Source organism: Gymnoscopelus microlampas (genome assembly GCF_963454915.1).
Source record: "Gymnoscopelus microlampas genome assembly, chromosome: 5".
NCBI classification, from domain to species: Eukaryota; Metazoa; Chordata; class Actinopteri; order Myctophiformes; family Myctophidae; genus Gymnoscopelus; species Gymnoscopelus microlampas.
In genome coordinates, this window is record NC_139942.1 from 28,110,699 (window position 1) to 28,134,844 (window position 24,146).

The 24,146-nt window shown below is 41.1% G+C and overlaps 1 protein-coding gene across 4 annotated transcripts in view; it reads left to right on the forward strand.

The window, feature by feature from the left end:
• Positions 1-24,146, forward strand: part of mast3a (microtubule associated serine/threonine kinase 3a) — a 50,109-nt gene that overhangs the window by 13,997 nt on the left and 11,966 nt on the right. For all 4 annotated transcript variants that reach the window (XM_084057711.1, XM_084057709.1, XM_084057712.1 and 1 more), the window contains 17 exons: positions 1,622-1,642; positions 1,854-1,932; positions 5,970-6,127; positions 9,336-9,411; positions 9,718-9,927; positions 13,235-13,336; positions 13,565-13,697; positions 15,205-15,275; positions 15,485-15,570; positions 16,305-16,513; positions 17,256-17,394; positions 17,685-17,817; positions 18,271-18,436; positions 19,619-19,720; positions 20,241-20,363; positions 21,729-21,850; positions 22,687-22,868. In XM_084057711.1, coding sequence (XP_083913837.1) covers positions 1,622-1,642; positions 1,854-1,932; positions 5,970-6,127; positions 9,336-9,411; positions 9,718-9,927; positions 13,235-13,336; positions 13,565-13,697; positions 15,205-15,275; positions 15,485-15,570; positions 16,305-16,513; positions 17,256-17,394; positions 17,685-17,817; positions 18,271-18,436; positions 19,619-19,720; positions 20,241-20,363; positions 21,729-21,850; positions 22,687-22,868 — 2,112 coding nt within the window. The remainder of the gene's footprint in view (positions 1-1,621; positions 1,643-1,853; positions 1,933-5,969; positions 6,128-9,335; positions 9,412-9,717; positions 9,928-13,234; positions 13,337-13,564; positions 13,698-15,204; positions 15,276-15,484; positions 15,571-16,304; positions 16,514-17,255; positions 17,395-17,684; positions 17,818-18,270; positions 18,437-19,618; positions 19,721-20,240; positions 20,364-21,728; positions 21,851-22,686; positions 22,869-24,146) is intronic.

Sequence of the window (24,146 nt, forward strand, 5' to 3'; positions counted from 1 at the left end):
ATTTGCTTGGCACAAAGCCGCGTGACTCATCTGAATTTATTGAGGCTCTTTAAGCTGCCAGTGTTGGGACAGATGCTGTGCCTGCACTTTTGAGAGCTCCACCGGCGCTGGTTGTTATTCACAGCCTATATACCTCTGCTGTTTATGCAATTACTTTTTTGAGGTAAATATTCTCATGAAATGGGAATATTTGCTGCAAAGAACCAGGAATGTTGCAAACTAAGGATGGCCATTTGAAGAAATGTACCCGAAACCCGAAATTTCCGAAAAAAAAATTGTTGCTTGGCAACTAATTTGTAATCGATTCGATTACCATTAATTGATTAATCATTGCACGCCTATTTCTTTTTTTTATAAATATTTATGTATTGACAATGCACATGTCTCTCTCTTTTTTATTTTTAAAAACAAGACATTATTATAAGATACACGAAAAACACCACAAAAAGGAAAACCAAAAATATTGCACGCCTATTTCTGACTGGAGAAGGATTTCCAACACTCTGATTCACTGTCATGATTTTCTGTGGCTTTACACCCTAACCACCCGACCCAAACCAGATCCACATTTTAATGTACGCCCTTTCCTCTTTAAGCTCGCAGGGACCTTAATACCTAAACCTAATGACTGAAGTCACGCATTACATTTAATAATGCATGCTGGATGCCACATAGGTCTGTTATGAAACAGACCACACACACACACACACACACACACACACACACACACACACACACACACACACACACACACACACACACACACACACACGCGCGCACCTACCTTTAATAAACTAATCTATTAACAGGACTAATCTCCTGGTTCTCTGGCCAACACCATCCAAACACAGAACCCTTCCAAAATCAATATGTCCCCATCGATTTAGCTATGCGTTGTTCCAAGTGCTTGGCTCTACCAGGCGCTAACCTGACACACATTTGACCATCGGTGTCATTGCATATTGAATCTGTTCTCAGAGCTGTCAACAAAAAGGGGTGTGTGTCCTTAGACTGATGCCATGCCGATATAAGATGGGGAATCAGGATGAGGTTAAGGGAGGAAATGTGTGAACTGTGACAAGTATAGATTAACCACTTAACCACTTTATGTCATAGGACAAATAGCGAAAATAGCGCGTCGTGAACGCACCACGTTGGATGAGTCGCATTGTGAGCTTGTAGATAGGCCATTTTCGTCTACTTTGATAGCCGACATTGTCACCTATAATGACATGCCCAAAGTAGGGACTCCACGTTGAAAGTGGTTAAGCATGTGTGGTGTTATTGGGGGTACAGTATGTATGTATGTATGTTGGTGAATACAGGGGATTGCATGCAGTCTTGTGCACAACAACACATATTGTTGTTAGTGTGTGTAGGTGTCTACCATAGGATGTGTACAGGTATGTACAAATGAATCACAGTGTGTGGGACATCGTACTACAGTATGAGAGCTGCAGTTTGGCAGGTGTTTCAACAGCCCACTGCAGACAACCAGACATAGTGTGTCACTGTCATTAACCACGGTTTGTTCTCTCTCTCCCTCTCTCTACCTCTTCTTTCCCTCTTTCTTTTCTCGTTCTCTACCTTCCTGCCTCTGCCTCGGTTTGAATCCACATAGCCACCTGGCTCGTACTGAAAGGTAAAGACCGCTTACAATTTCCAACTACAATTTCCAGCATTGTTTAAAAGTTATGCGTTGGCCTCACTCCCGTATTCCGAACATCAGTTGTTACAATGACAGATGAGAGGACGAATCGCCACTGAAGGTTGAAGAGGGGAGTGTCGCAGACAAATTTCCAGGTTTCATACAAATCCACTAAAAACAACATGTTATTCTATTGTCTCTACAGAGCGGACGGGCGAAGGTGGTCTGTGGCTTCCGTTCCCTCCTCTGGATATTGCACCAACCCACCCAGCTCCTCAGTATCTGTGAGTCCAGTTCTCTCTCTCTCTCTCTATGCCTCTCTCTATCTCTCACTCTCTGTTCCTCTCCCTCTCCTTCCACGTCATCAAATATTCAACTTCTCTCTAAAACCCTGCCATGGGACTATTTATCTCCCTGTGTCGCTAATACTCAGTGTGTCAGTCAGTCAGATGTTCAGTGGTCCACTGTGTGTCGTAAACTTGCGGTCGCTGCTGAACTGTAAATCCTGTTTAATAACATGATGGACTACAGAAAGATACCCATCTATAGACGTTGATTTAATCAGTCAATTCCAAAGGGGGGTGACTTGCCTTGAGTTGTTTCCTTCATGGACGTGTAAATTTACACATCTTAAATTCCACGTTGTTGTTCTGCTGAATAGACACAATTGATACATTTTTCGGATGCCAGTGGAAGACATGATAACAGTTTGAAATGCACCCAAATGGTCACGGTTGAATACTCTTTTGGTGGCATTCACTCATATTATAAGATATTTTATTGGAAATGGACGATCCAGGATGCACGACTCAGGGATTACAGGACAGATCCGATAACAAGTTGCACGCAGAACACTTCCTTCCTCTCTCTCTGCTTCATGGGCCTTTCATCATGCTTTTTGCTGCAGGGAGCCATGGGTGGAAGTGGGGAAAGAAATCAGTTTTCTGTTGTTACCAGGGTTATAGCTGCAATAGGGCTGGGCAATTAACCGAAAATATATCAAAACTCATGTAGGTTGATCGAATAATCAAGAAGCAGGGTTTTTTTTGTCATTTTTTGAATACAGTATATCAGCAAATCGGTATGACAATAATAAACTAAATCGATTATTCTGATTAACCACATAACCCTGTATTATACTTCGTTGTACAATAGTGGCTTACAAAAACAGCGGAAATAGCCGACTCACAACATGTCACGATTCGTTGTGAGCTTGTAGATCTGCTATTTTTACTGTTGAAAAAAAGACGGATCATCATATTGATTTGAAGTCATATCGACCAGCCCTAAGCTGTAATGATTTATTCAGCGTCTCAGGATTAAAGAGTAGATTTTTAACTTGGAGGCTGTAAATATTTGTGGAGCAAAATAAAAAAAATAAATGGAGCTTAAATAATATCTTTATGACGTAGCCAGGGTCTAAAATTGGTTTTAAAGAATGCTAATTTATCTTTTTATCAAGTTTTAATGTTTTTGGTAGTATGCATAAAGTCCATAGCCTCTACTTATTGTATGAGTTTTTACTACAAAAAATTATGATTTGTCAAGTTACTGTTTTTGTGAAAGATGCAGAGACAGAAAGTTTCGGATGTACGCCATTTAAATGCTCTAGGTACATTTACGATTGCATCAAGGCCTACTCTGTTCTCCTTCTCTGTATTCTGTCTATGTTCCCTGCTGAGCTGTAATGCTTGCTGCCCTCGCTTGCCAGAGGAAAATACAGAAATCACTGGGCTAATCGCTACAATAACATTAGACTTGTGGAAAAGCAGCATTTTTCCTGAATGACATCACTGCTAAGCAAGAGACTGGATGACATTGCACATTTCCTTGTTCAACCCTTCCTCTCTGGAAGTCAAATGATGGGCATCCAGCCAGCTAGGTTGCTCGCTAGCTACTGTAGGTACAGTAACACCCATTAGCCGAATGTTGACGAGCACTGCGGTGATAATCTTAAAACCTTGTCTTGAAAGTCTTTGCTGAAAACTGCACCCAGTCATAAAAACAATGAGTGGGTCTTGTGTGCTGGCTGTAATTTTCTATAGCCTAACACATGGCTTGGAGACGGTGAGGTCAGGCCCTTGCACACAATGGCCTTTTTGAAGCCGTGCTGTCAGTGAGGTCTTTATGTTGCGCTTGCTTGACACTGACGCCTCTCCGATTTCCTCCTCAGGTCTCTTTCTCTGGCTCTGTCTTATCGCTCTCTCTGTCTTATGTTCTCTCTCTGTTTTAATTGCTGTCCTTTTTTTGTTTCTTTGACAATCTCTCTTCTCCCTCTGACTCTGTTTCTCTATTTTCGTGTTCATTCTCTCATTTTCCTCTCTCTTTATCTCTTTCTCTAGTGTTCTGTCTCTTTTCCTCTTCTGGTCAGAGGAGCCGCTCTGCCCCCCTTTGCCCGTCCTTGAGCGAAACCCGAGATCCCTGCCAGACAGGGACTTGCTCATACATTCCAGGCCTTGTGTCACACATTTTGGTTCAGGGAAAACGAATGCCTAGCATCGCCGATGGTCAGAAACCTTGTATATCCTTATTTCATCTTATGTTGTTGTGCCCTTTTTTTTATACGTTGTCATAATAGTGTCATATAAGAGTAGTGAAAATAGTTGATCTGCAAGCTCATAAAACTTCTTTTGCTATTTCTGAAAAATTGTGGAAAGAACAGGGACACCAGGATGAAAATGGTTAAGTCTGTCTCTGGATTTTATTAATACTTAACTGAACCTGTTAACAAGAGCTTTTGACTAAATAATAATAAACTACATTGAATGCATTGGAACACACTTTTTTCCATTTCCTGAAAAGTTACAGTTTTGGACATACAAGGTTTCTGCCCGATAGTGACGATAGCTAGTCAACACAACAGCCGCGTTTGCCTGCCTTCTGGGCATTCTGCAGAGGGCGAACAAAGAAAGAAATCCAGTTTCTGCAAAGTGGAGCAGGAAAGCTCACTGAATCACTTCTTTAACCCATTCAAACCGGGAACGCAACTGTGTAACCTCTTAAACCATTATTTTATACTTTGGCTACTCAAAAATAGCAGATATACGAGCTCATAAGGCAAAATTGTACAAGTATTTGAATATATATATATATTTTAAAGGGAACGTTTTTGACTCAAATCTTTGCTGGAAATGTTCGGGGGGGGGGGGGGGGGGGGGGGGGTTAAGAACCACTGTTTTATAGCAACATAAGTACAAAAAAAAACAGAGCAACATAGCAGATCTACAAGCTCGTAGCGCTGCACTCGGTGCTGCGCTATGAGCTTGTATATCTGCTATTTTTTTAATAGCCCAAAGAAATCTAAAAATGACACAGATGCGTTACCAGTTTGATTGGGTTAAGACTGAAGAATTTATGATGTTGATGCTTCATTGCAGACTGCCTGAGCAGAGGACGTTGTCCTTGTTAACTGTGACATCTAATTTCAAACCATAGAGGAACATGAAAGCCTTTAAGCTTCTCAGTATTAGCAGGCTGATGAATTAGAGAGAGTGTTGCTGGTGTGATTCTTGTCAGAGGAAGCTTTTCAATACAGGATGTCATGTCTCTTCAAAGCTGCAAAAACAAAGCCTAAAGCACAGTAGAAAAGCAGATTAAAGAGACTAGAAATAATTTACCGAGAACATGTAAATGGGAAATGTGGCTGTCTGTATGTATTCAGTTACATTTTAACCCATTCAAACCGGGAACGCATCTGTGTCGTTTTAGATTTATTTGGCGATTCAGAAATAGCAGATATACAGATGTGTAGATCTGCTAATTTTGAAAAAAATAATCGTGAAAATGTGTGCAAATCTTTGAATATATATGCATTTTTAACTAAAATCTTTGCTTCTGGGGGTCCCTGGAACAACATGTTTTGAGATGGGGGTCCATGGCCAAATACAGATCATTTTGGGTGGTCCTTGACATGAAAAAAGTTTGAGAACCACTGATATTATAGCAACATAACTTTTTTTCCCCAAAAAACTGTTTTTTTTAGAAGACATTTGTAGAACCCCCAGAAGCAAAGATTTGAGTTAAAAATGTTCGCTTAAACATATATATTAAAAAAAATTGCAGTTCTACAAGCTTGTGCCGCGCTACGAGCTTGTATATCTGCTATTTTTGAATAGCCCAAAGTATAAAATAATTGCTATAGCTAAAAATCTAAAATGACACAGTATGCGTTCCCGGATTGAATGGGTTAATTAAATGCATGTATTGGCTGTTAGTTATTTTAGCATATTCATCCCCGAATGTTGCCGTCTTGCTTATGGATGATCCGTTTATGTCTCTTGTTCACTAACTCACCCTCTCCGTCTCTTCCTTCCTCATCCAGTCCTCCTCTTCCCAGGAGTTGTTGCACCACTTGCCGTCCCAGCCCACACAAGATGACCTCCATTTCCTGTTCAAACACTTCCGGAGCACAGAGAGTGTGGCCGACGAGGACGCCGCACACCAACCGCCGCCCCCCAGGCTCCGCTCCCGCAGTCTCAGGTGCTTTGGATTCAAATGCTACATTTCTTTTAATTAACCACTTAAACCCCATATGGGTAACCGGAGTCCCTCAGGGCTCAATGCTAGTGTGTTTTCTGTTATTGTGGGGAAAGCTTTCGCTGAAAATAGCAGATCGACAAGCTCACAACGTTGTGAGCTTGTCGATCTGCTATTTTCAGCGAAAGCTTTCCCCACAATACCGATGCTGGGGTTTAAGTGGTTAACCAATTAAACCCTACATACTCAGTTGACCAGGTATAGACCCCTGGGGTGCCCCAGGGGTCTGTACTTGGTGCCCTCCTTTTTCGCCTCTACACCAAATCTCTTTGAAGGAATTTTGCTGATCTACAAGCTCGCAATGCATTGCACTGTACTGTAAAATCTGCCATTTTTGCTGACTGTTTGCCCCCATAATAGGAATGCGAGGGTTCATTTGCTTAAGATTATATTTAGTAGGTAGTTCAGCTTTATTTAGAATTGGACAGGACGCAAGGCACAGAGAGATGGACAAATAGAACAGGGAACATCATGTTGATGTTGTTGACCCAAAAATCGGAATGATAAATGATGATGCGGACACACTCTTGCGTGCTTGTTGTGCAAAAACAATTTGATGCCTACCGCCGTTCAGCGGCCACAGCAACCATTACAGCATCGTACAAGATCACAAGTGGTTGATGCACAAACACAGAACCATCACTATAGACATGGAAGTGAGTATTTAAATGTAGACAAATTAGTTTTAAGCCACGCTTAAACTCACTACAAGCTTAGAACTAGTCTAGAACTTCAGTTGGTGATCCCCCTGGATAAGCTCATGGCGTTTACTCATCGCTTACCGTCACCACACTCATTACAGCAGCGATCCCCAACCTGTGGGCCGGGGCCCACTGGTGGGCTGTGAGGATATTGCAAGTGGTCCCTCAAATAATTGGCAAAGCACTAACATTGTATTGATAATATATAATATATATTATCAGATATATAATAATGTCATGGAATAGTTTCTTTAAAACCATGTAAAAAGTTTTCATTGTGATCCCAATAAAGAGGAACTTAAAGTATACTACGTTTTATTTAGTTCCACTGATCCAAGTTGGAGCACAATCGATTGATTGATCATTAAACTAAGCATGTTCTGAAAATGCCTGCAGCCCTAAAGTGGTCAGATGGGTGGGCCGCAAACGCTTTTGAGATGTTCAAGTGGGCCCCTGATCTGGAAAAGATTGGGACCCACTGCACTAAAGCTCACACAGCAGCACTCATCTCAGCAGTACAAGTGACTGGAGCAGTGCTGAGATTCAAGCCTGTTGAAGACATTTAGGTGGGGCTGTGTGTGGAGGATGGTGGAATGGACTTGATGTGGTTGGGTTTATTTACTATGACGTGTTCCTGCTTGTGTAGGGCACACACACACACACACACACACACACACACACACACACACACACACACACACACACACACACACACACACACACACACACACACACACACACACACACACACACACACACACACACACACACACACACAGCCTGTGGCTACTAGGAAAAGCTCTAGATTAACTTACTTGCTGCCATAATAAAGCAAACGGGTAGGAGTAGTCTCTTCCAGTATAACAATGGGTGTAAGACACCACAAAATGGTTTAATGAACTGAAAAGGAGTAAACCATGTGCTCTAGTGATCTTAGTCACCAGATCGCTACACAATTCAGCCCTTTTTCCAAAGTTTTGAACACTACCTTCTGAGGCAGCTCTTTCCTTTTATAAATGTAAGTAAATAAATACATGGTGAATATGCTTTCCAGCTACAGGCGACATGGTCACTGCTGCACTACCTGTAGCGCACACACACTTATGCGCGCACACACACAGAAGCAACTGCACATAGTTTTGAAAAAGTAGCACTATTTTTAAACGCCAGAGCTGACTAGTACGCGTAATTCACCAGCTAAAGAGGCTGATGAATTGGCTGGTGTCAATGTTCCCCGTTATATTAATGGGTCTGCCTTTAAGAAAATACAGAGTGACTCCATGTTGAATATTGCGAATACTATATAATTATATTAGGTAATAATAGGTTTAATAAACAATTTTTATTCAGCAGAGGAGACGGAACGCTGGTGGTAGTCGGGTGTTGGTGCCTCTGTGGGCCAATAATGGGGCATACAGAGACCAGCAGATAAGAACAGCTGTTCTGCGTTTGTCTACTAGGGTTGTGATTGAACACCTGATAAATAGCTAGTGCTCGTGGTAAGCGCCTTTTTGGTAATTTCTCATAGGGTTTAATGTAAAAAGGTGCCTTTACAAATGTAAAATAAAAAGGTGTTTAGCGTGAACATACTCTTAAGGCCCAGCTTACAGATACAAAAATGATGTATCCACAAAGTGCAATAGTTAAAAAATATGTGAGCAATGCCACTTTCTGAACGTATACTATACTTACATACAGTACGGACCTGTTCATAACGGGAGTCTAAATGTGCCTTTCATCTAAATAAGACCTCCCAGGGATTCTGTCATACTGTTAGATTACGCAGATTATAACATTTATGTAACTGTGGTATCTGGGCCAGCTTTGAGTAACTGCACACATTTGCCTTTGTGAACTACCGCTGTCCTAGAAATAGTAGCAGAGGGTGTGTGCAACAGTTCTTGAGTACTTTCCAATTGCTCATGTGCAACTACTCATGTTGCCACTAAATGATAGCAGGGCGCATGTGCAACTGTTGATATTGCCCTGAACTAGCACCATACTGTGTGTTACAGGTTGATGCTGTATTTGTAGCATGCAATATTATATGTGGACATACAGGATCACTATGTATATCATTGTTGACATTACATTGATTTATAATTGGTATGCAGTATGCACACACATTCACCCTTCTAACGGAACTTATAGTAGATAAGGCTATGAATGCAGTACGTGAAATTGATCAGTATCATAGTAAAAGTATCAACTTCAAATATGGTACGTTGATGGCTCAAGTGACTAAACATAAGGAAACCATTGGTTGATTCCCATGAAGCCCTCTGAATTTATTTTATGGAGATACGAAATTGACATGAATTCGTTTTTTTTACACACACACACTGAAATGGTAATATATATATATAGTAGAACATAACCCATATTTCGTTCTACGTTTTATGTATTTATAAGCATTTTAATGACCATTTTGCATCTCTATCTCTGCATAGCCCTGGGCGGACCTGTGGGACATTTGACAATGAGATCGTCATGATGAATCACGTTTACAAGGAGCGCTTTCCCAAGGTATAGTACGTGCTCCTCTCATTGTTTAAATGTTTTGTTTTAATGTCTCCTGCTCTACTCACTAGATGAAGATATATTAGTGGCATCACATGTCCTGTCCCATATACTTAAATTTCACCGATCCATGTGTAGCCATCAAACAATATTAAACAAGACAAAAAATGTACAAGAAGGTGTCGTATGTAACACATATGCTTTCTATCATTCTCATATGTTTTTCTCAGGTGAAGGTATATCATTTAGTACATAGTCACTTACATTATTTCTCTGTGGTCAATAAACTTTCCTATCTTTGGTATATCTCAGGCGACAGCCCAGATGGAAGGGCGTCTGCTGGACATCATTGCAGATTACTCCCCAGGCAGTGCCCTGCCACTGGCTGATGGTGTGCTGGGCTTCATCCAGCACCAGCTGGTGGAACTCGCAAGAGACTGCCTGGACAAGTCCCATAAGGGCCTGGTCACCTCGCGTTACTTCATGGAGCTGCAGGAGAAACTGGAAAAGCTGTTACACGAGGTGGGTTGTCATTGTTGCCATTAGCTACCTAATAACCATCAACTGGTTAATCAAATTGATTATACTGTACATCAAATGCATAAAAACAGAATATCATTTCCAAACTGTTGAAGAGATGAGTTTTAGGCTGTCTTTTGTGTGGATGTTTAGCAGAGAGACCGTGGTTTGAAATGTCCCCACCCCACAGATGGTGCTGATGGCTCTGGTTAAACTTTAGTTTTTATTAAACAGAAGAATGCATAAGCCAAGTAGGGCTGCAATTATTAGCAAGTTTTACTATTAACCATGATTTAAAACGTCACAATGAATTAACTGTATTATAACTGTAACTGCATTATTTGGCTACTGTATTGTTTGTGTTTTGAAAGGCAAAAAATCTGTTAAAATATGCCAAAGTAATTTTGTGGGGAAAGTGTAATAAAACCTCAAATTTGCTATTTGCGATTTCTTTATACATCCACAGTGCTGTATGAAACTACAGATACTAAAATCGTACCCTCAAAATGTAGACTATCATCCCTAAAGCCAAGTTGGGACCAAACCTTCTAAATGTATCATGAGCCTTTTTGGTTTGAGCTTTTCTTTGATCACTTATTGTTATTCATTTCCCTGCTGAGTTACATTTTCAGTTGAAGAATACAACTCCAATATTTACAAACTTTAAGCAATATAAATGATTAGTTCTGCATATAAAACAAGGTGACCTTAATTGATTGGAGATTCTGTGTTTTCTCTTGTAAGTTGTCCCACCCCTCCCTGATTTTTTGCAAAAACAAAAGCTTGTTTTGTTTGGCCCATTAAGACATGAGTGTGTTGCTGATTGTTGCATTTTGACCACTGATTGGTTTCTCCCTGTGCTCTGACTCCATCCAGCTCATTAGCCAGTAATGGGGTTGTCATTTTCTATTACTACTTAGACGTTGACATTGCATTATGATTTATTATGTAACTTTCCATAAGAAGAACAATTCCTATCTCAACTACTGTTACTGTTCTATACTCCAGTCTCTACTTTTTCATGTCAAGGACCCCCAAATTAATATGTATTCGGCCGCGAACACCCATTTCTAAACATTTTGTGCCAGGGACCCCCACACAAGATTTGTGTTGTTAAAATGTTTAGAAAATATTCCATATTTTTAACAATTCTTCAAGATTTTTTAAAAATAGCAGATCTTCAAGATCTTTATTAAGATTTAGATCTGTTATTTAAAATTTAGCGGGGGACCACCTGGAGCCCCCTCAAGGACCCCTGGGGGTCACCGGACTCCACTTTGAGAACCACTGCTCTACTCTATACTGGACAATGGATTGCCGTTATGGTCCCTGAAGGACCTTTTTTTTCCTGAGTCGGTACTATGGCTTTCTTAAAGGGTAAGACCACTTTGGTAGAGGTTTGGGTTGTGTAGTTACCTTGCCATGATGTAACTCTAAAGGTGGGCAAGAAATAAAAAATAATTGCTCCATTGATTAGAAATTGATAATTCAAAATATGCTCCTCATTGACTTACATTGTACGGTAAACCTGCTCTCAAAGTCACTCTTTTAGCACATAAATGAACCCAAACGTATTTGATTCAGACAATATAGAGCATCACCAAACCCAGTACTGTTTGTTTTTTTAATAAAAATGTCAACTTCCTGTTGATTTTACTATTTGAAGATCTGGATCCGGATCCGCCGATCCAGTCCGGGTTTTCTACTTATTAAAAATGGCAAAATCAACAGGAAGTTGACATTTTTATAAAAAAAAAAAACAGTACTGGGTTTGGTGATGTTCTATATTGTCTGAATCAACTTTGTTTGCGTTCGTTTTTGTGCTAAAAGAGTGACTTTGAGAGCAGTTTTACCGCACAATGTAAGTCAATGAGGAGCATATTTTGAATTATCAATTTCTAATCGATGGAGCAATTATTTTTTATTTCTTGTCCACCTTTGGAGTTACATCATGGCAAGGTAACTACACAACCCAAACCTCTACCAAAGTGGTCTTACCCTTTAAGCATTACAGTAGAGTCTTCTGAAAATAAGGCCACATTTGAGAATCAAGTTATAATAAGATCATAGAGTTCATTTCTAACGACCCCATTGGTAGCAATTTTCCAGACCCTATATGTGCTATCCTCTTCTCCCAGCCCCCCAAATACATAAATAAACAACATTACTATAATTATTTTCAAGTCATGATGGCAGCAAATATGATTTTCCAGCTGGATGGTAGCTTCATTTAATCAAACAATGCTCCCAGTCCTGTTCTCTAAACAATCCCAGCCCAGCCTGGCCCCCTTAGGCCTTGTAGTGGAACAGTGGATACTGTTATATAAAACTGCTTTTATAAGTCAGACTTGTTTTGATAGTGTGTAAGATGACCATTTCTAAACCCCAGAATCAGAACCAGTAATCGTTAAAGACCTAGAGATGAGCAAAGCTTATTATGATTTGAATTTCTTATGAACATTCTTCTCCTTTGTTCCTTTGTTTCTCTGTCCTGCTCGGTAATTGGTATTTTCATTTGAGGTTTGATGTTTATGAAAGACTTATTTGGCTTGAGCAGATTTAGTGTGATGGTTTTACACCAACCTTTAATAACCTATACACTCGGGACTCTGCAACCTTAGCAACCAATGTTGTAAAAATGTAGAATTGGTTTATGATTGGTCCTGTAAACCTCGTTCTGAAAACTGATTGGATTAGGAATATTAACCAGTAACACCCAAAGAAATCCCAGTGACCTCTTTCCTTTCAGCAGCAGTATTAGAACACACGCTGATAAGGCTGCTATTTGATAACGGCAAGGTAATGCTAGCTTAAGATAGGGGAACATTGTTGATAAGTTTATTCATAAACCTTTCCTAATATTTATTAGACGCAGTCACACGGCCAGGCAAAGTGACCAAATGAGTAATTGCCCAGCAGAAAATGTTGGAATATGACTGGGTGCCTTAAGTGTAATGGGTGCCTAGAAGAATATTCCCCAAAACTTCAGTGAACCTACGGTATGCTGTGTTCTAGAGCAGCGATTCCCAACCTGTGGGCCGTGGCACATCGGTGGGATGTGAGAATATTGCAAGTGGCCCCCAAATAATTGTCAAAACACTACGAATAATATAAATAGTAAAAAAAAAAATATATATATGTAGTTTTTCAGAAAACTTATGTCAGGATTTAGAAGGCGTTTTTAGAATCGGCCTCAGGTTTAAATGGGTTAAAAAATGCACTTGAAAATGTATCAAGCAGTTGGTGCACATGCCACATGAATCACATATCATTTACTTGACAATGTACTTTTTGGTCCTTCTCTCCTCAGGCGTATGAACGTTCCGAGAGCGAAGAGGTCGCCATCATCATCAAACTGGTTAGGAATATTCTCATCATCATCTCCAGGCCTGCCAGGCTACTGGAGTGTCTGGTAAGACCAGCTAATCGCTAGCACTTTAATGACAAGCCATTAACATGCCATTCACCTGCAGAGTACCTGTCAGTCATCCCAGGTGACTCATACATGGTGACAATATACTGCACTGTCCCAGGTGTAGGGCTGCAACAGTTAATCAAACTAGTCGATTTAATCAATCCCTATACTGTAAGTGAAATGTTTATGGACTGCAACACTTTTGATTTCTTCTGTTTACTATAGGAGTTTGACCCAGAGGAGTTCTACCATCGTCTGGAGACAGCAGAGGGCCAGGCCAAGGGGAGCCAGGGAATCAAGACAGACATCCCCCGATACATCATCAGCCAGCTGGGCCTCACCAGGGACCCTCTGGAAGGTACCGCATTGATTCATTCTTTATTTTTGACTCATTTTTAAAAAAAAGTGTATTTTCTTATTGATTTGTTTGTAAAAGACAATGGCTGTGAGCTGGTTTTGCGCTGAGCCCGAATGATTGGAATGTCCCAATTCAACCCAACATAGACATTCCTTTATTAAAGGTTGTTGTTTATTGTCTGCAGACCTGTCAGTATATCCCACGATGACCCACTTTTAGGTCCTAGCCCACTGGATGAAAGACCACTGGTTTACATTAATATAGTGTTTCTCAATAACTGTGCTCCACTTTTGCCTCTCCGATAGCTTATGCTTCACCAAGCACTGATCTAGGAAACGACCAAGACAATTAGTTCTGAGAAGCTTTATGGCGGTCTACATCATTTTCTCACAGATGTCATGTCCTGCATTGCATCTCCCTACCTTCCTTCAGAAAACATATTCTCGTGTTCCTGGAGCCCCTCCTGTTATTATGTCAGGATCTGAATTCCCCCTGTGGTTTCCCCAGCTGTGCTTCATGCCCTGCCTGACAACAATACATGGAGTGCTCCACCCCTCTGCTAAGTGTGCCACAGCCCATTTGATAAGGTTACCAACAGGACACCATATTATACTCCTTTGTGCAAGTGTAGAGTACATCTGGCACTCTACTGCATTGTTAACTGAAAAGTCCTTGGCAAAGAAAAAAGAAAATCTGCCATTTTCCAAATACACAATTTCCTGATTGACTGAAATAAAATTGAGGCCTGGGGAAATCAGTCACACATGACATTTCTCAATCCGAACAGGTTATGTAGGTTGTTGGCCATGGTGGTTGTGCAGTATGTCACCATTGTCAGAAGTGAAGAAGAACTGTTACATGTGTCGTTTAAAAAATATATATTATTATTATTAATTATTTTAGCCTTTATTGACAGCGACAGTGGAGAGAGACAGGACATAAGTAGAGAGAGTAGGGGGAAGACATTCAGCAAATGGTCCATCCATCCGGGAATCAAACCAGGGACTGGTTGATCATAGTAGTATGCGCCCTAACCACTCGGATATCGGGGCGCCCCAAGCTATGTGTTGTTGAGATGCTGATGTGACTTTATCTTCTTTGGATGGAATCCAGAGCAAATTTCCCTATGGTGACATTAAAATATATCTTATCTTATTGTCTTAAGGCCAGTCCACACCAATGCAACTCCTTGCAACTCCTTGCAACATGCAACTACTTGCAACTACTTGCAACCATTATCCCCAATGGCAGTTGCAAGGAGTTGCATTGGTGTGGACTGGCCTTTTATGATGATGCAAGTCATTTAAATGAAGCAGTTAAATTACACAATTGGACTTTACGTGACCATTTGTTTTAGTTGAAAATAAATCATTGTTGTTGCGTGAAACATTGCACTTGCACGACCCTGTGCTTTAGAACCATACAGCCAGCTTAAGAAGTCGTCTTGATACACTTTGAATAAAGTGGAACACAGTAGACTGACCTGGTATCTGTTCTCCTTTGTCAGATATGGTCCATTTGGAACAGACCAGCCCAGGCCACGGCGCAGCCAGCAGGGATCCTGATGACAACGGAGAGGTACTGTAAAACACTGAACCCCAAGGGGGGGTCCGTGAAAGTTTTGTAAATTGTGGACATTTGGGCCCAAAAAGGTTGGATCTGACAGATTTTCCAAGCATGAAAGGAAGAATTACGAAAGGGGCTGAAGAAATTAATATTAATAATAAATAACTAAACGTACGTACTTACGTAATGTTTTTTGCTTTATATTTGTCTGTGTGTTGCAGGGTCGGGCAGCCTCCACCCCTCCACGCAGGAAACCACTGGAGAGTGACTTTGAGACCATCAAGCTCATTAGTAACGGTGCCTATGGGTGAGTTTGCCTTTGATTGACTGACTCCGTCTGTCTGTGGAAACTACAGAGCCCTAATAAAAACAGACAATCGTGAAGAAGGGTTTGCGGTTGATTGGTTAGTTTAACATTGCTGTCTCTTTAACATTGTTCTCTCCTCATTTAAAGTTCTCTCCTGTCTATCAGTACTCCCTTGCACCCCTCTCGCCTCTTTTAACCAAGCCCATTAGGATCTCTGTCCAGCCCACCAACCATTTGTCCCCCCCTCACCAATATGCACATACATGTGTCCTACGTATTCTTTGATTTCAATTTGTACTTAGTATGTTTGGTATCTATTTGCTTTTTCTTTGTTGCACATCGTGATACCCTACACATGAATTGTACTCTTCAAGTTTGACTCAAAGTACAATACTGGTGTCAATGTCATTGTCTATTCACAGCTTGAGCCGTACATAAACATAGACCATGCTTAGATGTTAATGGATTTCATTTTAAATTATGAATGTATTAACATTTTCTCCAGTCATTAAAATAACTGATCTTATCTGAAAAAAAAGATCACATTTTTGGCTAAAATGTTCAAATCAATCTGCAATTGTAAATGCGTTAAAACAATAACGTAACTTTGCCCCAAAAAATAAAGGTGCCATGAAGCTGTGTATAGTATACCATGAGTCATAGTCATTGGGCTAAACATGCCAGACCGCCAGCCTGGTCCTTTAATTTGCCTCTGACTCCGTCTTTCCCTCCAGGGCTGTGTTTCTGGTTCGCCACAAAGACACGCGGCAGCGCTTTGCCATGAAGAAAATCAACAGGCAGAACCTGATGCTGAGGAACCAGATCCAGCAGGTCTTTGTGGAGAGAGACATCCTGACCTTTGCGGAGAACCCCTTTGTGGTCTCCATGTTCTGCTCCTTTGAAGCCAGGAGGCATCTCTGCATGGTCATGGAGTATGTGGAAGGTAGCGTTTGCTCTGGATTTGGTGGGCCATGGTACAAAAGTGAGACTTAAGGCGAGATTTAAATGTCGGTGGGGGCCAGTTTGATATGGGAGGGTGGCTTATTCCATAATTTGGGGTCTACTACCGAAAAGTCACCTCTGGTCTTTAAACGTGTCTTTGGGACGACAAGTTTCAGTTGGTCCTATGACCAATGACCTTGGAGGAGTATAGACATGTAAAAGTCAGAGAGGTGCTGAGTCACCAAACCATTCATTGATTTAAAAACAAACAATTTCATCTTAAAATCAATTCTGAAGCGAATAGGGAGCCAGTGAAGAGTAGCCAGAATCGGTTTGACATTGGTCATGCTTGCTGGTTCCAGTTAAGAGACGTGCCGCAGCATTTAAAAGTGCAATGGAGGCCTGGTTTAAGCCAGCATAAAGAGCATTACAGTAGTCCAAACGTGATTGGAGATAAAAGCATGAATCACTCGCTCAAAATCATTAAAAGATAGCACAGATTTAATTTGAGCAAGCAGCCTCAGATGATAAAAACTGGATCTGACCACAGCATTTAGCTGTTTATCACGTTTAAATGCATTGTCCAATTTAACGCAAATAATAATGAGAAATCTTGGTGCAAGCCTTCAAGCAAGAAATCTTGCTTTGATCTGTAAGAGCTGGATGTAGGCCAGAAAGTCGACCCAAAACAGCACAACAACAAACATAGAGAATAACATGTTATGTCCTCTGGCCATCTCTAGGTGGTGATTGTGCCAACCTGTTGAAGAACATTGGACCTCTGCCCGTGGACATGGCCCGCATGTACTTTGCAGAAACGGTCCTAGCCTTAGAGTACCTTCACAACTATGGCATCGTACACAGAGACCTCAAACCTGACAAGTGAGTCCTCGACCAGACTTTCCCAGTGTCCGTTTGTCAAGAGATCGGTTTACTTTAAAGGGTGACATTCTCTTGCATTTCACAGAGCACATTTTGCATTTTGCTCTCCAGTTTCAGGCAGAGCCTATTGAGGCTATAGGATGTACTGCTAAGCTCCAAAGTTACGGGCGTCCTATTTCTTGATGGAGCAGATTTTGTCTCAGATACATTAACGTGTCTCAACGTGTTTGTTTTTCTTAATTGTTGTGTTTTAGTTTTTCTTAATTGTTGTGTTTCTTTCTTCTTTTTAGTTTGTTAATCACTTCCCTGGGGCACATAAAGTTGACTGACTTCGGCCTGTCAAAGATTGGTCTGATGAATATGACCACCAACTTGTATGAAGGACATATTGAGAAAGATACCAGGGAGTTCATTGACAAACAGGTGAGCTGCTCCTCTCCTCTCCTCTCCTTGTCTCTATTATTTTCTTCTCTTCCCCTTTTCTTTTCATTGTTGTCTTTACTCAATGTTCCTTTCTGTCCCAGTCTCAGTTTATCTGACTGTCTGACAACATCATTTCCACTTGTGCTACACTTAGATCATGAGTTCCGTTAGGGGGCCATAGCTGAATGGGTAGAGAGGCCGTCTGGGAAACAGAAGTTCCCTGGTTCGTCTTCAGGCCCCGGTCTGTGTGTCCCTGAGCAATACACCCAACCCTTAACTACTCCCCGGGCTGTATTAATGGTGCCCACTGCTCCTAATAGTTAGGATGCAAAAATGTAGAGGACACATTTTAAGTCTGTGCAAATGTTCTGTGACAGAAAATACCTCTAAGGGGTGGGGACCATATTATTATTATTATTATTATTATTATCTTTCATGTCCTCCTCCCTGTAGGTGTGTGGAACTCCAGAGTACATCGCCCCAGAGGTCATTCTGAGACAAGGCTATGGGAAGCCAGTGGACTGGTGGGCTATGGGCATCATCCTCTATGAGTTCCTGGTGGGCTGTGTTCCTTTCTTCGGAGACACACCAGAGCAACTGTTCGGTCAGGTGGTCAATGGTGAGAGATCCATTAGTTTGTCACATTAGTACATAGATATTCAACTGGCGGCCCGCGGGCCACATGCGGCCCGCGAAGAGCTTCCTTGTGGCCCCTGGCCATATTCCCCAAAAAAAAAAAAAAAAAAAAAAAAGTTTTTTTTTTTTTTTTTTTTTTAATTTTCATAATTATTATTTATTTTAACTTTGATTTATGTTATCAAAGTTAAAACAGTACAAATTATTTATCCTTCATTAGTTCTTGAAAGGCCATCTTTCATTGGAACGTAACTTAGAACCTTAAATAGAACCGAATTAGACCGAATTAGACCCGAAAAAAGGTTGATTTATATTGGTCAAATAGAACCGAATTAGACCCGAATTAGACCGAATTAGACCCGAAAAAAGGTTGATTTATATTGGTCAAATAGAACCGAATTAGACCGAATTAGACCCGAATTAGACCCGAAAAATTTCGCGCGCGTGCGCTTCGCGCACGCGCGCAAATTGTGTGCGCACATGCACGCGCGCTGCGCGCGCGTGCATTTGCGCTGTGTGGCCCCCGACTCCAAATTATTTTACAGTTGTGGCCCCCTGCCTAATCTAGTTGAATACCCCTGCATTAGTATGTCTTGCCGTGCCTAGATGCAAGGATGAAAAGTTATTTCAAATGTTTTGGTCTTGGGATATTTGTAATACAGGTTTGAATTTCTTGTAAAGGAGCACTAAGTGATATTTTAGGCCACTTTTTTTATGTCAACAAATTGAAAAGGAATAATATTCTTTAATATGTATTACATGTATACTCCCATGAGATGAATATTCAAATAGTTTCATAGGCTTAGAATTAGCTATTTTAGTCTGCAGTCTGCTCAGTGCAGGTTGCCTTCACATGTAGGCTGCCAAGTTCCCTGCCACGTGCTTACTGGGGCGACCACGTTGTAGAAGAACGTTTTAGCACACAAGGAAGATCACTTAGTGCTCCTTTTAATTCTGAACCTCTGTATTGTCCAAAGGCAATATGAACAGAGACGTTGTCATCCTTTGGTTTCACTGTGTGGAAAAACAGACGAGATGCACTAAATTCACAGAACACCACAAGACACGAGGACATAACATAATGGAGCCTCCGGTACACACTCCAGCTCATAAATCCAACCTGATTGATGACCGAGTCGACACACAAACTGTTTCTTTTCCGTAGATGAGATCATCTGGCCAGAGGGGGAGGATGCCCTGCCAGCTGACACCCAGGACCTGATCACCAGACTGCTGAGGCAGAGCCCACTGGAGAGACTGGGAACAGGTTGGTGACCACCTCCTCACTAACACTGTATTAGACTGTTACTACTGGATGAATGGATGAAATCATGGATAGATGCTTATAGATACATACAATAGACCCGTGGGTTTCAAAGGGAGCCAATTGGAAAGGAGAGGAATTTGTTTTAATTCATAAGATTGTTGGCATCCCTAATTTGGGATTTCTTTAAGAAAATTGGGATTCATTTTTTATTAAAAGAAATAGCAATAATAGATAATCTTCAAGTTCACAACGTGTCAGTTGATTTGTTGTGAGCTTGTAGATCGGCTATTTTGTTTTGTCATTTTGCCAAAGGGGACACTGCTGTTTGGGGATCCTTGGCTAATATTAGAAAAGTCTGAAAAGCACTGCAGTAGACTGCAGTAGCCTTGTTGGGAAGTATCCAGCATGTACAGGTAGGGGCTGGAGAGTCACAGTCCACAAATGGGCAAAAGGATTAGTCTTAGCCACCATATGCATGTGGCAGGGAACCACATTCATGCCGGTCTGTTGTCTCCTCCAGGGGGAATCAGTGAGGTGAAGACACACATGTTCTTCCTGGACCTGGACTGGACCGGGCTGCTGCGGCAGAAGGCAGAGTTCATACCGCAGCTGGAGACGGAAGATGACACCAGTTACTTTGACAGTAGGTGGCACACCAGCTTACATGACCAAATAACGGTTCTGTGCAAGTGCCGTACACACACACACACACACACACACGCACACACTCTCAGGTGGCTCCCCGCTGAAAGCAACAGATGACACAATCTGCTTTGACAGTGTGCCTCAGCTCCACTACTAGGATACAAAATGCACATCTGTGTGTGTGCACATACACACAGAATGTCTTTAAAATCATATTGTGTAACTTTATTTTTGACAATCTTTTACTGTTATATTTTTCACGTGTTTAAATTAATTTATTTCTTAGATATTTTTTGAGGCTTTTTCTGCCTTTATTTGATAGGAAAGTAGACTGACTGACAGGAAACGGGGAGAGAGATGGGGGGGGGGGGGTGACACGCAGCAAAGGTCGTCGGTATCGTCTAGGATTACCAGCCTAGGTGCCCAGACGGTTACGCCAACCGTCCGGACCACGTGTTTCATTTTTGACAACTTCTCTAAACACTATTAAACAAAACTGGAAGTGTATTTAACGACTTTAACTTTAAAATCAAAGCATTCCTTTTTTGAGCGGTACTTCCATATAGACAAACACTACACTGACAACAGAGCTATGAGAGGTGTCACCAAAAAGACTACTGAAATGAATGTTACACAATAAAGTAGTACTTTAAGTAATGGAATGGATTCCATGCAAGTTCATAGTTGTCTGTAATCTTTGTGCTGAATTGTAAATCAGTCCACACTTCTAGGAAAAGGAACTCTGCCATGGTCTTGAGCATAATGATAATAAATCTTATTCACTGTTCCAATGTATAAAACGCCTTCTTCCAGAAGAAGGCAGACCATAAAATGCCTTCTGTTTGAACTGCAGATGGTTTGATTAGCTGCAAAGTTGCAAACCAATCTCAGCTTTATAATTGTTTTAGGTTTATCAGAATGCTAGAGCATTTCACTGCTTTTTCTTCATCTGTCCTTTGATGTGATATAAAACACACCCAGCCGTGTTTTATATGTATTTTAGTTGTTAATGCATCCAGCAAGGTTAAAGGTTTCTTCATTGTTAGGTCCTGTGTACAGGTACATAAAAGTACAATTATTTTGTTCTCCATTGTTAGCAAAGTGCTGTCTACTACAGCTACCTATTCAGTCTCTGGCTTTCTGGTTTTCTGTAGTTTTTTTTTTTACTCTTATTATGTCCAGTTTCTGGAAGGAACTGTTCGAGACAGTACATCAATTTTATTAAACCAACAACCTTTTCTGGGCAGAACTGTGTTTTCCTTCTCTTTCCTACCAGACCAGGAGATGATTCTAAATGTGGATAGGGAGAATAAAGTGCCAGTGTTTTCCATGACCCGTTAACATGTGCCACGTGTTGTTGCAGCCCGTTCGGATCGCTACAGCCACCTGGACTCGGACGACGACGACGACGACGACGAGACTAATGACGACGAGTCGTCCCTTGAACTGCGGCAGTTTTCCTCCGTCGCCCATCGCTTCAGCAAGGTACTGTACCCCCCCCGCCTCCGGCTCCACCAACGTTCTGTCAGTGGTGGAAAAAGTTCTCAAATGTTTTACTTAAGTAAAAGTATCAATACTGCAATGTAGAAATACTCTGTTACAAGTAAAAGTCCGGAATTAAAAATTGACTTGAGTAAAAGTACAAAAGTATTGGCATCAAAATGTACTTCCAAGTACCAAAAGTAAAAGTAGTCATTATGCAGAATGTCCCATTTCACAAGTTTAAAAAAATAGCAGATCTACAAGCTCACAATGCATTGTGACCTTGTAGGTCGGCTATTTTCAAATGGCCGAAATGTGTATAGGGCTGAAGTGGTTAACTCTCTGAGTGCCAAAAATGAGTTATCCCGAGTTTTTTCTGAATGCCCTCAGTGCCAAGAACGAGTTAAAAAAATAATAATTTGCTGCTCCATTCACTTCTTGTTTAACTTATTACTGAAAAAGGCTGTATCTCGGCTCCTGAGCACTTTTCTTTTACTTTAAAGAAATTGCTGGCACAGTATGAACATATTTTTTTATTTCATTGGCACTGAGAGAATTAATGTTTGTTTTGTAATAATAATCAAAATCTACAAAGTAACTAGTACTGTAACTCACGTTTTCAAATAATTGTAGTGAAGTAAAAGTAAAATATTTGCCTCTGAGATATACTGTAGTGGAGTAGAAGTAAAAGTACCGTACTGAAAACTGGAAATAAAGTAAAAATACCTCAACATTTTACTTAAGTACTGTACTTGAGTAAACGTACTTAGTTACTTTACAGCGCTGCTTTCTTTATCACATAAAAAGCTACTCATACACACACATACTTGTCCCTCTAGGTGTACAGCAGCACAGAGTATCTTTCCACCTCCACGCCATCCAATCAGAGCCTGTCTTCATCGGAGCGCAGCCACAGTGAGGAGAAGGAGGAGCGCTGGGAGGGAAGGGGGATCCACTCCCCCTGCGATGGACACAAACAACCGGGGGCCGGCGACCGGAGGCCTGATGGACACAGAGGAAGGTGAGGAAGAGGAGGGAGGAGTCAGAGGTTGATCTGATGTGCCGATTCTTAACTATTTAAATCCTCTATACGTACTAGTTAAATGGACCCGAGTTGCACCTGTACTAGGTACGCTCTCTTTCCACCCTACACCAAATGTCTTCGCCAAGCATAGCCAATCTACGAGGTCACCACGCGACGCATTGTGAGCTTGTAGATCGGCTATTTGTGGCTAATGTTCACCCTAGAATATGGATGTTGGGGTTCAAGTGGTTCAAATAAATTATAATTTCACTTAGAAATACAATGATTTCTTTCCTAATCATGTTGACTGTATACATTCATTTTGGATGGTCGTTATTTTTGTTTTGGTTCGTCTGGACCCTAGCACAAGCCATTAGACATTAACACCAAACTATACATTTATAAACGTGACATCAAACATACCCCAAATCCCTGAGAAGACGAGGGTCGGTCTTTAATTAGCCCCTTTGACAAAGTTTATAGTGTAGATATTCGCCAACGCTTGCACCAAAAGTAAGATAGCGTAATATGGCGCCGTCTTGAAATCACAGATATGTACAGTTGCTGAACAAGCATGCTGGATTTGAAAATAACTTCCCTACTGAATTTAAATATTGATTGTCACACTCGCACATGACTAATACTGAGACTATGCTGGCATGGTCTGCCACCTTTTGCATATAGCTGTGAACAGCTTTATGTCAAATTGACTGTCAACTTGTGTAGCTGTAATATCAATCACATTACAGAGCTTACAGAGAAATTTGAATGACAGAAATCTGAGAGAAAGATGGAGAGTGGTAGACAATGTGCATGAGAGAGAGAGGGAGGAAGACGGTAGGGATGATGTACAACGGGTAATCAAATGCCACGCTACTCTTTCATGGCTATAGGTAGAAATGTCACTGCATCACTATAATTAGGGCATGCCTCCTGGCGAAGATTTGCGCTCCACTGGGTGTACCTTTCTAGTTCTTATTCCAGTATTGTTCTTTTATAGCAGGGGATAAAAAATAATCAGCATATGGATTTTTCGGTCAAAGGCTTTCCTCAGTGTAGGACCTTGATTTTCATTGAAATATAGAAATAATCATTGGTGGGACACCGATAGCTGAGTGGTTAAGCCGCATACTACATAGTCTCTGATGCCTGACAGCGAGTCCCGGGTTCTATTCCTGCTGCATGTCACTTCCTGTCTCACTTCATGTGGTAGGACAGGTGAGATTGATGGTTTCTGAAACATCCCACCCCAAAAGAAAGTTCTTTTTCTGACTT